Source organism: Coregonus lavaretus, assembly GCF_964263955.1.
Source record: "Coregonus lavaretus genome assembly, chromosome: 5".
Taxonomy (NCBI): domain Eukaryota; kingdom Metazoa; phylum Chordata; class Actinopteri; order Salmoniformes; family Salmonidae; genus Coregonus; species Coregonus lavaretus.
The window spans coordinates 40,500,961-40,516,616 of NC_139992.1; the positions used below are offsets into that span (position 1 = coordinate 40,500,961).

At 44.8% G+C, this 15,656-nt stretch overlaps 1 protein-coding gene across 1 annotated transcript; it reads left to right on the forward strand.

The window, feature by feature from the left end:
• The first annotated feature begins 166 nt into the window (after nt 1-166).
• On the forward strand, nt 167-9,897 carry LOC311129473 (coiled-coil domain-containing protein 3-like). The gene is made up of 3 exons (XM_084161764.1): nt 167-1,004; nt 1,277-1,451; nt 9,082-9,897. Exons 1-3 carry the CDS (start codon nt 610-612, stop codon nt 9,388-9,390), a joined length of 879 nt encoding a protein of 292 aa, XP_084017890.1. The 5' UTR covers nt 167-609; the 3' UTR covers nt 9,391-9,897.
• The last annotated feature ends 5,759 nt before the right edge of the window (nt 9,898-15,656 follow it).

The window sequence follows — 15,656 nt, forward strand, 5'->3', positions numbered from 1 at the left end:
ATTCCTCCTATCCATTACAAATATTTATTTAATAAGCTCATGAAAACGGTTTTGCAGTAAAACAGGGGCGGTTCAATGATTGGCTGTGTAGACCTTGGGGCAGTCTGATTGGTTGGAGAGATCTTTGAGAATTAAGTGGCTTTGAGGAGCCTTGAGGAATGTGTTTGAATGGGACTGGACTTGCGCTGCATCGGGCTCAAAAAATGCGCACTTAAACACTGGGTCATAACATTGGATTATCTGTCTGTGGATATCCTTGAAGCTCTCTGTCTTTAACGGAATTAACAGATGACTAACGGACTCCACTGCTCAAGGGGACCCAGATTAAAAACCGGGAGCAGGTCTATTTCTTTCTCTGTGTGATCTGTCATATAGTTTTCACCCAACTTTTTACTGGAACCAGTTACATTTTATTTGACTATAATTCAACGGTACGATCACAGTGCCGTTATTATATGCCCCTATCACTGGATATAAAGGAACTTAACTTTTAATTGCAAAAAAGTTGGATTTATTTACAGAAAAAGTTGTATCGTATTTGTGCCCGAGTGGGGTAACGAATAACAGGAGTACCAAAATTGAAAGACAGGAATTACATGCACACCAGACATGATGTTCTTCGCGCACTTGCTTCTTGCTCTTGGCTACATGGCGAGCATTGCGCAAGGGTGCCAACTGCCCACCGAGTGGCGTCCACTGAGTGAGAGCTGCCGTGCGGAACTGGCGGAGATCATTGTGTACGCCAAGGTGCTGGCCATTCACCGGGAGCAGTATGGCGGAGCAGAGGGCCTCTACAACTCCCTGCCATTCCCGTACGGGTATGGTTATGAGGGCGCAGAGGAAGGGTTGCTCTACTCGGCAGAGGTGGAGCTCATGTGCGACCAGGCGTGGGGCAGCATGCTGGAGGTGCCGGCGGGCTCACGCCTCAACCTGACAGGGCTGGGTTACCTGTCGTGCCAGACTCACACCGTGATGGAGAACTACTCCTACATCTTCTTCCTCAGGTGAGTCAGGATGACCTGGTGACCTGGAACCTGCGTGCATTGCACAGAATCACTAATACATTTAAAAGAGTGTGATGCATCATAAACACACACAAAAACGTCACATAGACTTTACAGCATAATGGCCTACAATATTTAGCTCCTCTATCCTCTCTTTTCTGGATGCACTTTGTGATATAATACAGACTTGAGCCCTTTTAGGGGTCACGTTTTGACCCTATAGGAAGCATGCACTCAGTCACTCACAGTGTTTGTTTGTTTACCTCCTACAGGATGGATGAGAACTACAACATCCTGCCCCACGGGGTCAACTTCCAGGACGCCATCTTCCCAGACACCTTAGAGAACCGCCGTACGTTCTCCAGCCTGTTCCAGTTCTCCAACTGCTCCCACGGCCAACCCCTCCAGACTTTCAGCCCAGAGTGGGACCCCCAGGAGGACAGCAGGGTAAGAGCAATCAACACAATGCATACACTGTACATAGGAGGAGGGGGGAAGGGGGGGTAGAGAAAGAGGGGGGAGGAGTGAGACAAAAAGAGAGGGGGGGAGGGAGAGAAAGGGAGATGGAGGGGAATATGGGTTGGAGAGGGAGAAAGAGAGAGAAAGGGAGAAAAATTGAGAAAAGGGTAGATGAATGTAGTGGGTGAAAGAAAGAGAGATGCAGAGAGAGATAAAGAAGAGAGATGAATAGAGAGATAATGAGAGAAAGGGTCAGGAAGAGAGAGATGAGAAGGCAGGGTAGTGTCCTCTGGGCCTGAACAGCTGGAAATATCAATTCTACCTGCTTGTAAAACGCCAACAGACATCCACACGTGCACACACATGCATGCACGCTGGCACACACCTACTGTACACACACACACACACACACACACAGTTGTGTAGCAGAGCAGGGTTGTAGCTAAGGCCGGCCATGGAACATATTAAACTCTATGCTTTACAACCTTGTTGCCCCTGGAAACAGAAGGTGCTCACATGTAGCTCCCCGCTCTCCAGATGTGTGTACATCTGCAGCAATGATCTCACTGACCTTCACAGAGTAGCACACACACAGTCAGACATTCACCTCTGAGCCACCAACATCCTCAGACACTACTCTGTTGTATGAAATGTACTGACTCCTTAGCTATAGAGACACAGTCAAAGACCCCCCACACAGTTTAAGAGTCAGATACAGAGCATACACCAACACACAGACTGCCCACCCAGCTAACTGTGTGTTTGTGTGTGTCTAGGTCACTCTGCTTAACTAGACTAACCTCACTCTGAGATCAAAGCAGTCATTGATTAAGTCATGTGGCTTCCTGTCTCCTCTGATTCCCTAGGCATGATATTCATTTCTACTGAGGTCAAAGGTCAAAACAATACAGACGCACACCCAGCACTCAGCCATGCCCAAGGTTCACTGGACCAAAGACTGTCGCTGACGTGGTCACATGCTCATAGTCATACCCCTTCGGTGTTCACAGATCTGCACACCTGAAAGGGATTGGATAGATGTTAGCAACATGCTAGAAGCTTCACTTGACCATATGGCTTACACCTACCTACCCATTGTTTTCAGACCTGCAGACAATGAAATGGAACGGGGTCTCAGGGAGACTGGAGAGGAGGGATGATGTCATGTGAAACCTCAGAGGTACAGTGGTCAGGTCTTCTCCTATTCCTGTCTCTATCCCAGAGAGCCTGTAAAACATTGACGGAAGACTTGTGACACACAGGGTGTCGGGTTTCTGATGGGTTAACGGGTTGAGAGGTTAGAGGTTAGGGGTTAAAGACACTATGCGTGGCATGAGCCCATGTGCTGACATGCAGGGGTCGCAACCTTAGGAGGGGGTTGGATGTGAAACAGGTGTGTCCATGTGGAGGAGCAGATGTGTGTGTTGTCAGAGTGTGTCAGAGTTTACGCTATGGAAATATAGACAAAGTTAATAGGAGAGAAACAGGCTTAAAAATGATACTACAAACCCTGTGGGAACCAATAAATGGAACCACAGCTCACACACACCCACACATGCAGTGGTGTAGTGGAGGGTAAACACAACTGAACGCAGTTTACCCACTTTTTTCTGGAAAATGCATTGAAAGTATAAGGAGCGTTACTTTTTTCACTGCGACCAGAGTTTACCCACCTATTTTATTACCACTACATCACTGCATGCACGCACGCACACACACACAGATGTAGAGGTTAACGTGTGTCTGAGGCTCTCTTCAGCGATGTGTTTGGCAGATGGAGGTGGTTAGTTAGGGAATGGCTGGGAGAGGCTAGGATAATGAGGCTGGCTTTGTCTGCTCTGTAGTTTTCCTGTGGGAACGCTGACGTTCCAGACGGACGTCCCATGCAGGCTGGCCCTGCCCGAGGGGAAGGAAAGATGAGAGTGCTTCCACTTTCACCCAAACCCCCAATTAGCACTTGTTTAAACCCCTTCTTATCCAGAGAAGGTTCCGGAGCGCCAAAACGAATCCATGGACACTGTCCTCAGAATTCCTCCTCTAAGAGTTCTCTCTTAAGACTTCCTCTCCTTTATTATAGAGAAAAGCCTGCAGGAGTTGATAAATGAGAGATAAAGAGAGACCGGTAAGAGAGAGAAAGAGAGAGGGAGGGAGGAAGAGATAAAGACAGATTGGGGAGAGAGAAAAGAGAGGGAGGGAGAGATAAAGAGACTGGAGTTATAGGGAGATTGAGGACAGATCTGGGTCTCTCATATGAACAAATGCCCTGTACCTCAATGCTTCTCCAGCCTAAATGCCGGATCACCTCTAAGCATCTTCATCACAGTGTGTTCTGTGAGTCAGTCCTACCTGATGTAGTGTAATAACCCTCCCTTTCTAACCCCTTTTAATGGAAATTAGTTGTGTTCAGTCACAGCAAGGGTAAATACTTTGTCATCTAATGCACCCTAGCTTTCTTCCGTAGGGCATGGAAATCTCAAATTAGACCCCCCCCCCCCCCCCCTACACGCACTCACTGGAGTAATCACAGTGTGTACTCTGCCAAACAGAAGGACAGTGTATGTTCCATACTGTGGCTGCCACACTAACTCGAGCAGACCTGCGTGCATACCAACCAAGATCCAATGCAAAATTCGACATCCGTCCAGGTAGCCAGGAAGTCGGGAGATTACTTAAAAACCTGCCACTAGGGGCAAAGGTGAGCGCCGTTACCATCAAGTATTCTTGTGATTTGCTAGGGCGTTGTGGATGGGTGTAAGCTGCGAGCTCTTGCTCCAAGGGTCGTGTGTTCAATCCCAGTGCTAGGGACCTTTTTATAAAAATAAATATTTGTTTTCATCCTATCCCAAACTTTAACCCTTAAATTAACCATTCAGAGTTAATGCCTAAATGTAACTGTCGTTGTTGATGTTGTAACTGTAACCCTATCCCAAACTTAACTGCCAAAATTTGACGTTTGGAGAAATTTTGACATGTTATGTTAGGAGAAATGGAAACAAACATTGGAATCTGAAGTCAAATTGGTAAAACAGTGAGATCTTGTTGCACATACAGTCACACACACACAGTTGGATTACTCACACACACAGACGGTGTTTAGATTAAGGTTTTACAGCTGCTCAGGGGCTATAAGAAGGAGGACCTCAGTTCAGGTCAGGAGGGTACACTGCTGTGTGTGTTTAGGGGTCTGTGTGTGTGTGTGAGCGGCTGTGCCTGTTTACACAGATGATCCTCCACAGCAGGCAGGTAACACCCAGATGTTTTGACAGGTGATGCTGGGGATGGATGGATGGTTGGGAGTTAGCTTTGGATAATGTCCCTATGTACAAGGTCCCTAGCCCCGCGACTAATGTGGTACACAGCGAGGGAGAGCTGTGACACACCGGTCTGGACAAGAATCTGTTTGTTGGTGCAATATTCACACAAAAATTGTTTTGTGCTTTGATCGTTTTTTTTCCTGGAGGGTTGAGACCTCTCATTGTTTGGATTTGAAAATCCAATAGTTGTATTGGAAAGGGGCGGCACTCTGGGACTGTGTGTGGCTGTCGATGTGGGTGTTTGAGTGAGAAAGACAGAGGAGAACCGATCAGTCAAAAAAACATAGCCGTTATCGACACATCATGCCGACAACATCAAAACAGCCTTTCCAGACTCTGAAGTCAGAAAGACTGAGTTTGGTTTCAGGCAGACTACCAGGTCCCTGGATTGGGTGCAATGTTCCCTCTAAACTGTACGTGTGCGCGGCCGTGCACCTCCTCCAGGACTGCCGCGCAGAAGAAATGCCAGGCTGCACAGAGAAGCAAGTGATTGAACTTCACTGAGTTCACACCATTAGTTTACACTATATAGATCAACGTTTTTTCTGTGATCGAATCAACATTATATCAGCCCCTTTTCAATGCAACAAACCAAAACAAATCTAACTTTGTAAGATTGAGTCTGTTATTTTGTTGTAGGCAGAGCCAGAGCGCAACAGAGTAGAATTCTACAGGCAGGGGTAGTCCATGCGCGATCAGAGCGCAGAACCGCGGTGTGCACATTTGTTGATATTCTTTGCTAGTTAGTGAGTTATTTGCCCAGTTATAGATCATTATAGGTCAGAAATGTTTAGTTACTGCTTCCTACAAGAGCACAAAACGTGTAGGCTACATTTCAAGCTGTCTTTGAAAAGCCAGTCAGGTAAAAAGCTTATGTCTTAAAGGGGTAGTGTTGTATTTTGAGACAGGCTTGAATATACAAATAAGCCAATATGCAGAGGGTTAGCCGACATTGTCTAATTCTCTGTATGGTAATAATGAATTTTATGTTGTAAAGTGGTTTCTTACATCATACAACACAATACAATGCAATTTACAGCCACCTATTTGCCCCATGGTGTTACAGACCAAGTAGATAAAAAAATAAGAAACCGTTACACTGCTCTTGCTAGAATCACTGCTCTTTATTAAGCTTTACGTATCGGCCTCAAGGACTTCGTCAGAGCTTTTGTGAGTGTTTTTAATTTGCACCCTTATGTAGACATTGCTCCGCCCACATCCGTTCAATGCATCGAATGGAGTTGGAGTCGAGGGAAAATAAACATGAAAACTTACTTGATAGGTTGATGTCCTCACTGTGGTTTTAAAGACGTGTTTAATACGTTATGAACACACTTTATTAGAATGCTTATGAAATGCACATTATTATAGTTGGTAAAACTTTTATTTTCCCTCGACTCCAACCCCATTCGATGCATTGCACGGATGTTGTAAGGGTTGGTGTGAGGTGTGACCCAGGTGCAGTACAGGATAGACAGTAGTCAGTAGGCAGAGATGATGAAACAAGGAACTTTACTGATGATCCCGAAGCCAGGATACAAAATAACAGACTTTACACGAAAAAGAAAGGCGGAGCAAATAAGACTCAAAAAAACTGGCAGACAGCCAAAAATACAAAATACTAACTATGACTGAAATAATAAATAAACAGGGAGAACACTTCTCACGTACCTGTCCATACATCCCGCGATCAGACACTGATTAGTACTGCTTGGCATAATGAAACTAGCAGAGAAAACTGAGCAAAGGAACACAGGGAAGTGAGGGCATAAATACACATGTGAATCAGATAGACACAGGTGACACCAATAGGAAGATGATTAGTCCCGACTGTGAGTGAGGAGGTGCCTAAGGTTGTCGGAGGATGACACCTAGTGGGTCGCTCCGGAACTGCGACCCACTCCTGTAACAAGATGTGGGTGGAGCAATGTCTACATAAGGGTGCAAATTATAAACACTCACAAAAGCTCTGATGAAGGCCTTGAGGCCGATAGGTAAAGCTTAATAAAGAGCAGTGATACTAGCAAGAGCAGTGTGCAGGTTTCTTATTTTTTCTCTCGTGTTATTCACTTGTTACCATGCACCTGCAAAAAAGATAGCTCGGATGTGCGAGTGCCTTTTGAATTTTGAGTTACAGAGCAAGTAAAACATCATTAATTGATGTCAAGCCCTTTATAATGTAAAAACGTTTTTAAAAGTCTAATTCAATGTAGGCCTGTATTTAACACCACATATAGGCTACTGTAGGCTATATCATATAAATCAAAAGCTATTTCCATGTGAAAATGTTATGGGATTTGCTCCATTGGTTTTGTTGGTAGGCCTACATTATAATCAAGTAGCCACAATAACCTATTGGCTACTGTCAAAAACTGTAAGGGTACAGGCTTAGTGTTCACTGTAAATGTGCACCGGAAGTTACACAGAATTCTCACAAAGTTCAAGTTTCCGCTCACAAGACCAAAAATTTGCTCAGTACCCAAACATGGGTTAATTTAACCATCGGTTTGGTTTTTATTCAGATTTATGCTGGGTTGACCCAGCAGCTGGGTATTTTTTAAATGTAATCCATAGGTTATTTCCAGGAGGCGTGGCCTATTAGGGGTGTGTCGTTCAGGGTTATTTTTTGCCCCCCCGTGAGAGTAAATGTCATTCCTGTTCATCATGTTAAGTTTGTACACTGCAAATTTCAATGTTCCTTGAATATTTTTGCACATTACATTCTAATATACAATTAATAATATTATTATTTACATATTGTAACAAAGTGGTAACTATCCAAATATATAACTCATACACTTGTGTAAGCCTCATTAAAGCTACAAAAGTGTCAGTGTTCAACCTTAACGTGTGATGACAATACAACAGATGAACCGGTATTAGTCCCTTGCAGCTCAGTTCGTTTCCCACGGGGGGCCAGTATGAAAAATGTATGCACTCACTAACTGTAAGTCGCTCTGGATAAGAGCGTCTGCTAAAATGACTAAAATGTAAAATGTAATTACATTTACCCTCACAGGTGGCCAAAAACAAATTCCTGAATGCCACGTCCCTACTAAGCCACGCCTCCAGTCTTCTGATCTGACCCGGTGGGTCATATCTCAATAACCCTGCATCAACAACCCAACCTTGCTCTTTTTATAGAAAACAACCCAACTAAGTGACCCAATACCTGCAACCCAACAGTTGGGTCATCCAAACAACACAAAATTTTTTAGAGTGCATACTGTCCTCACATTTAACAGTCAGGACTCTAGTACTGGACTTTAGGAGTTACAGTATAGAGCTAAATTATTTTAACTATTCTGTTTTTCCTCCCAGATACCACTCTTTGTTTAAAGGGAGATGGGATGCTTGTTAGGGCAGAATGTTTTGAGAGCCAGCCATTGGACAAACACACGTCAACACACACCCCCCTCTGGGGCTATATTAGGGGCCCAGGGCTCTCTGCCATGCCGACCTGTAGCCTAACGTAGCATTAGAAGGGGAAACCCCATAGAGAGGTGTCGCCCCGCCAATGAGCTAGTAAAGTGGGGCCCCTCAGAACCGTCATAACTCCGGGAGAGATGACAGGGTACTGTACTCTACAGAGGCTCCAATGCACCTTGACTCACTGGAGGGAGAGAGAGGGGGGAGGGAGGGAGAGACATGGGTGAGTGTGTCTGGGGCCTGTCGTATGGACTAGCTACAGTACTGTACCTCAGAGCTTCTTCCATCTAAACTCATGATGAGTGAGACCTTGAAGAGTCAGGGCCCCTACTCCCTGTGGTCTCTCACACAATCCCTGTGTTCATCAGCACTGAGCATGTAACACACACACACACACACACACACACACACACACACACACGCACACACACAGAGCGTCATGTCTGTCAGAAACCCTCAGCAGAAGAAAAGCACCAGCCAAGGAGAAGTAACTAAGGCGGTGGAGTTAAAAGAACAAAAGGAACACACACTGATGGGAAGACGATGTCACTTGGGCTCTCACGCTCTCCTCCTGATGCCAACCGACAACATACTAACTGGCATGCTGTATTCTGCCCCATGTTTACTGAAGACCCTCAGCTCAACTTACCTGTTGCACTATGCTCAGATAAATACTCAGAGACTGATCTTACAAATTGAGTGTCATGCCCTTTGAAAATGGCGGGGCACAAGTATCATCGAGTTGTACACTAAAAAGTTCACCAGTTAGTGCACCCCCTTTAAAATGATTAGGTGAATGACACTTCTGCTAATAGATATTTAAATCCCTCCTACGTGTTGATTTCATCTCTCTTCTCTCCCCCCCCCCCCCCCAGCTCATGTGCTCCTCGGTGCAAGGGGCTCTGTTCAAGGAGGAGGAGAAGAGCAGGAAGCAGCAGGAGCGCCTGGGCCAGCTGGAGAGGAGGAACAGGCAGCTGAAGGAGCGTGTCCGGAAGGTGAAGCGCTCCCTCCGGAACGCCAGGAAGAGCCAACGCCGGGTGGAGCAGGAGAGGCAAGGGCTGGAGGAGAGGCTGAGGTCAGCGGAGAGACGCGCTGGGCATCACCTCAATACCATCACACAGGAGGCTACGCCCAACAGATACCAGGAGTCTGTGTTACACCGTACGCCCCACACACCGCTTTAGCCTCTGGACTGGATGTTGTTAAAGACTGCTGGGCAGTCTCTCTAATTCCTGTTGTTCACACGCACCCACACATGCACACATGCACACATGCAAAGGCGATCCTAATTTAGTGCCATATTCAGACATATATGCTGTAGTTCCTACACACATTACATAGAGAGGGCATCCAGTAGCTCTCGAATAGCAGACAGAGGGAATTTGTATTAGTGAATGACTAGAGAGAACGAGAGAGATATTGTGTATAGCTCCTATTAATACACAGCACTGTCATACAGCTGATGGATAGACAGATGAAATGAATTTAGAGTGAGTATATGATGAGTGAATGACTGGAGTGAATGAAGAAAGTGAGATTGCTTTCTGGTAGATGTGTCTGTGGGCATTTGTGACATGTGTTGTCTGTTGCTGCCTAGTGTCAATACCACCAAGGACAATGTCGATGAGGCACTTTTTCTTTTTTTATATGAATGTATTCCTGAAGCTGCATATAAACTCTAATGAGGCATTAATAACGCTTGGGTGTTTTATTTCCAGATTACACAATCTGTTGTTTTTGGCCAAACAAACTAAACACACCAACTCAAATTCCATTCTAGGTAAAGAGAGAGAGGTAAAGAAAAGAGAGTGTGGAGGAAGAGAAAAAGAGAGAGTTGTGGGTTGCTGTTATGGGCTCTTCTTAATGGGTTTCCCTCTCTCCTCCAGGCACTGCGGGATAAAGCCAGATGTGCCACCCCCACAGAGACGCACACACGCACGCACACGTGCACACACGCACGCACACACACACGAGTGCACACACACACACACACTTCGTTCCCCTCCTCCTTTGCTGGAGTTTGTGTCCTAAGACTTGAACCTTATCACGAAGACCCCTACATCCTCAATCTTCATCTGGGTCTATGAGCACAGGAAAACAAATACCTGCAACTGTATGGGACAACACACATACTCGACACGCATACACACACATGCACGCGCACACACAGAGATCCTCCACTCTTCTATAGTCAGTCAGTCTATGCTAGGGACACAGAGCAGAATGGAATGTGCTTATGTGCTTTTCTGGGCAGGAGAGAGGGAGAGACAGCAGGACTTTATTGAAATATTTATTTATTTCTGTCTCCAAAATAACCCCTGAATCACTGTTGTTCTTATTGGATTCTCTATTAATCTCTGCACTGGCCCTGAGAAAATCACCAATACCTCAGACAGAGAAAATGGAGAGGGGAGAGAGTGACAGAGTGAAATTGATTAATACATTTCACAGATATTCACCTACATACCAGCTCAGATCCATCTACAGTTAATCAGATGGACCCAACCTGCTGCCTGCCATTTTCTAGAAACCAGAGATGAGGAAAGTGACAGAGAAGAATGAGGGAAAGGATGAGGAGGTGAAGAAGCAAGACAGGAAGACGTGATGATGGAGTAGGAGAAGGAGGATGAGGAAGGAGAGAAGGATAGTTCTGGCTGCCGTTTCAGTACATCCCATCCACTGTAGGCCCACTATGGAGACTACATAGGAGAGAGTGTGAGGGATGAGGGGGCTGGTTATCTGGGCACAGAGGAGAGAGAGGGAAACACTTTAAAAGGCAAAAAGATCAGTGAACCCCAAACCTCTCTCAGACGCACCATGACCACTCGTCCAACAACAGCAGCCCCCCACCCACACTTGCTCCCACTGAGTGGCTCAACTCGCTCTGAGAATGTCATATTGTGCGTGTGTGTCTAAGTGTGTGTGTTGCTTTGAATTTGTAAACGTGTATGAGAGAATGATCTCCCTGAGCTTCTCTGAGCATTCCTCTGGCCAGCCCTGAGCACAGGAGAGCAAGAAGACGATGTAAACAAGAAGAATGGGGAGGAATGTGCACACTGCTCAGAGTCCAGATCCATTGAACGGGTTCAAAGGTCAATAACTGTGAGAGAGGACAGAGGCTGACGTGCTGGGAGTGAGTGTGAGGGGTGCTTAATGTGACTGCAGTTTGAATTGGCCCCCAGTGCCAGAAGAACTACAGGGCAATCTCAGACCGCTTTCACCAATTAAGTCCCAACAGCACTTATCTGTAATCACTATCATACCTTAACCCAGGAGTAGCTCAACAATGGAAAAAACTATTACAATCACACTTGGCTATAAGTGGCTAGTTCTAACTATGTTAGTGAATTAACTTCAATTTGCTATACAATTAGAAATAATGTGTACTGGGAAAACACAACCTTGATGCCTGTGGCAATTGTTTGTGGAATGTTTTGTTTGTTTTGTGAGCATGTAGATCAGCGTCTTCACATTCACTCAGACACAGGGTAATAGCTGGACCTGAAGTGGATCTGTGAGAGTAACATCTGTGAAAAGTCGGAGCAACATCTGCCCCTACATCTGCTACACGTCCGTCAAATATGTCTGTTGAGCATCCGTGGTGTGTGTCGTGTGTTTGAAGTCAGGGGGTGTGTGCGCGTCTGTATGGAGGGGTTATGGGGGAACACGACTACTTTCTAATCTTTCTCTGGTCTAAAGGCAAAGGTCAGGGGTCAACAAACAAGCCAATTAACAAAAACAAACTTTGAATGGCTTAAAGTGTAGTAATCCCTGCACACACACACACGGAGACGGTTGCTTTATGATCGTTCAGGATTTATTTCAGGAGAGAGAAAAAACAAAATCAGTCATTCTGGCCTCTGTCATCGTAATGGTAACTGATATGTGCACATGATTGTCGAAGGCATCGGATATACAAGCCCCATAACAGAAGGTCATCACAGCACAGTAAGAGTGGCAGGGCAACTCACTCTGCCACACAAAATGGAAGGAGGTGTCTGCTTAACGAAGTAGGAAAAAAGTTGCCCCTTACCACTGATACAGGGTCAGATATTTTCTCATCCCCCTAATGGTCTAGGTTCAGATCGAAGGAGGGTATTCTGATCCTAGATCTATGGCTGTTAGTATCTATTGGTTAAGGTTCAGATTGAGGGAGGATATTCTGATCCTAAATCTATGTTTAAGTTAGTATCTAATGGTTAAGGTTCAGATTAAGGGAGGGTATTCTGATCCTAGATCTGTGGTTGAGGGGAACATCTACCAGGAGTCGTCAGTGAGACACCACACAAGATGGAGGTTTGTCTTGGTCACATGCAGAGTAAATATGGCCCATTCCCCGTGCTCTAGACCTCACAGGAACCCACAGGGAGATGCAGTGGTCCCCAACAATACTCTGCTCTTTATGGACACATGGGTCTTCTTCTTTAGATATAGATACACACATCATACAATGGCATATAAGGTTAATGCAAACACTTGTGGAGTTGGATTTCTTTAAGCACTTTTCAACATGCTTTGCATTTCATCTTTAGAAAATGTTGTGATGCATTGTGGGATTTGTTTTCTCATGACAGTTGATCATGGGCATGTGTTTAGGTGTGTTGTGATGCCGGCTGCGGTAGTGTCAGTGAGCAATCGGGTAAAGTGGACGACCGATGACTTAGGCAGATGTACAGTACATGTGTAAAAACAGCACAGCTCCATAACAGTGGATGTCGTATTAGTCAAAGCTTCAACGTTTACACACATTGCAAACTAAAGCCTGAGTTGGTTTACTTTTAAATTTAAAATGTTTTTTATTTTATTTTGTCAGATATTGTTTAGAATACTGATGGCGTTATCTCCATGGTAACTCTGTAGATGGCAGTTACTGAGGGTGGGTTGCACCAACATAGATTAACTCTTAAACTGGGTTAAATCAAGGTTTATCTATTAATCTTGTTGAACCAAATTTTAAACCTAGTTTTAAATTAATCCTAGTTAAATTAAATCCTTCCTCTAATCTAAGTTTAGTTTTCACTTTAAACCTAGATTAATTTTAAGCCTGAATATAAATTTAGATTGGAGATTAATTCTAAACTGCCACTTGAGGTGGTTTAACTGACAAAATGGCAGCATATCTACTGTGGAAGACCAAAACGACAGAGTTCCTCAGAGAATAATTATGGTGTAACATGTCACTAATCATAGTTTAAAACTGTTAATCATAGATTTACTGATCCAGATTTAAAAGTAAGTGGTGCAACACATCTCTGATGAATTATAAACCTAGATTTACAAAACCTAGATTAGCTCTAATCCTAGATTCATTTAAACCATGTTGGTGCAACCCACTGAGTGTTCAGCACAGTATGCTCTGAATATCGTGGTATCAAAGCCCAGTATGGTGTGGGATGGAGGGGTGTGGGGGGCTGTAGCTCATTTAGACACAGATTAAACATTCCAAAGAGAACACAATCAACCCCCCCACCCACACACCACACACACGCCCACACTGCACAACATTCGCAAAGGTTATCTTAAAAATGATCATTCACAATTTATTTACAAGACCTTTCCAACAAATATATTCATTCATTTCAGAAAACAATAAATGCTTGCCTTGCTATAAAAAGAAATAAACAAAATGGAGCCCTAAAGTAAAGTCTACCCACCCCCTAAAATAATCCAGTCGATGACATCACACTTCATGATGGTTGACCCAGCACCACGAAGCCAGGTAATAACACTGCACTATGACCTCTATATGTAGGCTATATGTAGGCTGTATGCAGGCTGTGTCTGGCCATAGTCTGGTTGGGGGACCCTGGTGTCGTGAGCGTAACAGTCCCAGTGTTGGGTGAAACTTCTACAGTATACAGTGAACTGGTCTTAAAGAAACTAGAAAGAAAAAGAGAGGAGGGAGGGGAGGGACAGAGAGGAAAGGAGAAGGCAAGGGGGAGAGACATAGAAAACATTCTGTCATCTTTCTGAAGATCAGCCCTTAGTTTCAAAACAATCCATTTCTCAGTGGGGATCGGCCAGGGTTATAGGTCTAGCTCATAGCTGACCATCAGTGTTTAATTAGGTATAATCAGTGTCCACATATTCTCTGTTTCAACACTGCTTTGGCTACACATTACAATGACATAAAGGGATAGTTGGACTTGCATCTGTCATAGGCAGACCACTGGACACCGTGTAGACAAATCTATGCTCGCAAGCAGTTTCTACAGCAACAAGGGTCACCACGGCGCCCAGTCCAATTCCCTGAGAACTTGTGTACTGGGCGCCGGTTGATGATGTCATCATGATGATGGCTCTTGTGGTGAGGTCATGGCTTTGTAAAAGGGAGGGGGGTAGAGACAACAGCTCCACCATCTTGGATCCTGGGAAACTGATACTGTACGTCAGGGGTTCCCAAACTTACACTACACAACAGAGATGGCTGCTCTTTTATGTGGGCTTTTTCTGAGGCCCATTTGGAACTGCCTGGTTTCCCACCTGTAGCCCCTGATCTTTAGGATGGGAAACCCCATAGATGTTTAAAACTTTAACAGGGGACATCCCTGTCCAGCACTCTCCAACTCTATCCTAAACCTGCAGTGTGTTTCATAATATCTATATATGCGTCCCCTATAGGGTGGTAGTTATAAAAGTCTTATAAAGTAAGAAAATAATGAAACATAGTGCATGTTTCCCTTAACAAAGAAGTTGTACAGTGCTCTGACCCCATTTTGGGTATTTTAAAACTGTTTACAATCTCTATTCTCTGTTTGATAAATTCACATGGATGAGGAGTCTAACTCGGTAGCTGTACACACATTATCAACGTCTAAAACCGTGTCCAAACCTCATGTGCAAATAGATAAAGCATTACTTATGAAACATCACTCAGTCTTATGGTACTTTTAAAGCACATCTTAAACATGCGCGCAAACAAAGAAAAATCAACATGAACATGGAAAAAAAGCGCAAGAAAATACAAATGAAAAATAATCCAGTTGGTAACTGTTAACCCAGAGATGGGAGGATAAAATACAGAAAATAAACAGAATTCAAACTCATAAGTAGGACCTTATAGAAGATGTAGGAAAGACTAGATTACAGGGAAATTGGGTTTGACTGACATAGACAACGCCGAATTCGACGGCAGCTTCTGAAAACACACCCACTTCACTCACCATGGTCTCTGACAGAAACAAACACTCAAAGGTAAACCAATCAATAATTATCTCGGAGTGGGTGTGGTTCCACAGAGTCGACACAATAGGCTTGTCCAAGGTGAGTATGGCGTGTTGTGATTGGTGGGATGGGTTTAGAGTCCTCTGCTCTCCCAGTCCTCCCAGATGCGGCATGGGGGAGGGGCAGGGCGGGGGGCAGGCTGGGTGGGGGTAGTAGGGGCACGGTAAGGAAGGGGGGGTGCGGTTTTCGCCCCTCTCTCTCTCTCTCACAGCGCCGTGGCCTCCCA

Coding starts and splice junctions, on each gene's coding strand:
- LOC311129473 (XM_084161764.1), top strand. CDS start 610: ATGATGTTCTTCGCGCACTTGCTTCTTGCTCTTGGCTACATGGCGAGC. Junction 1,005..1,276: donor TCCTACATCTTCTTCCTCAG/GTGAGTCAGGAT, acceptor TACCTCCTACAG/GATGGATGAGAACTACAACA. Junction 1,452..9,081: donor ACCCCCAGGAGGACAGCAGG/GTAAGAGCAATC, acceptor CCCCCCCCCCAG/CTCATGTGCTCCTCGGTGCA.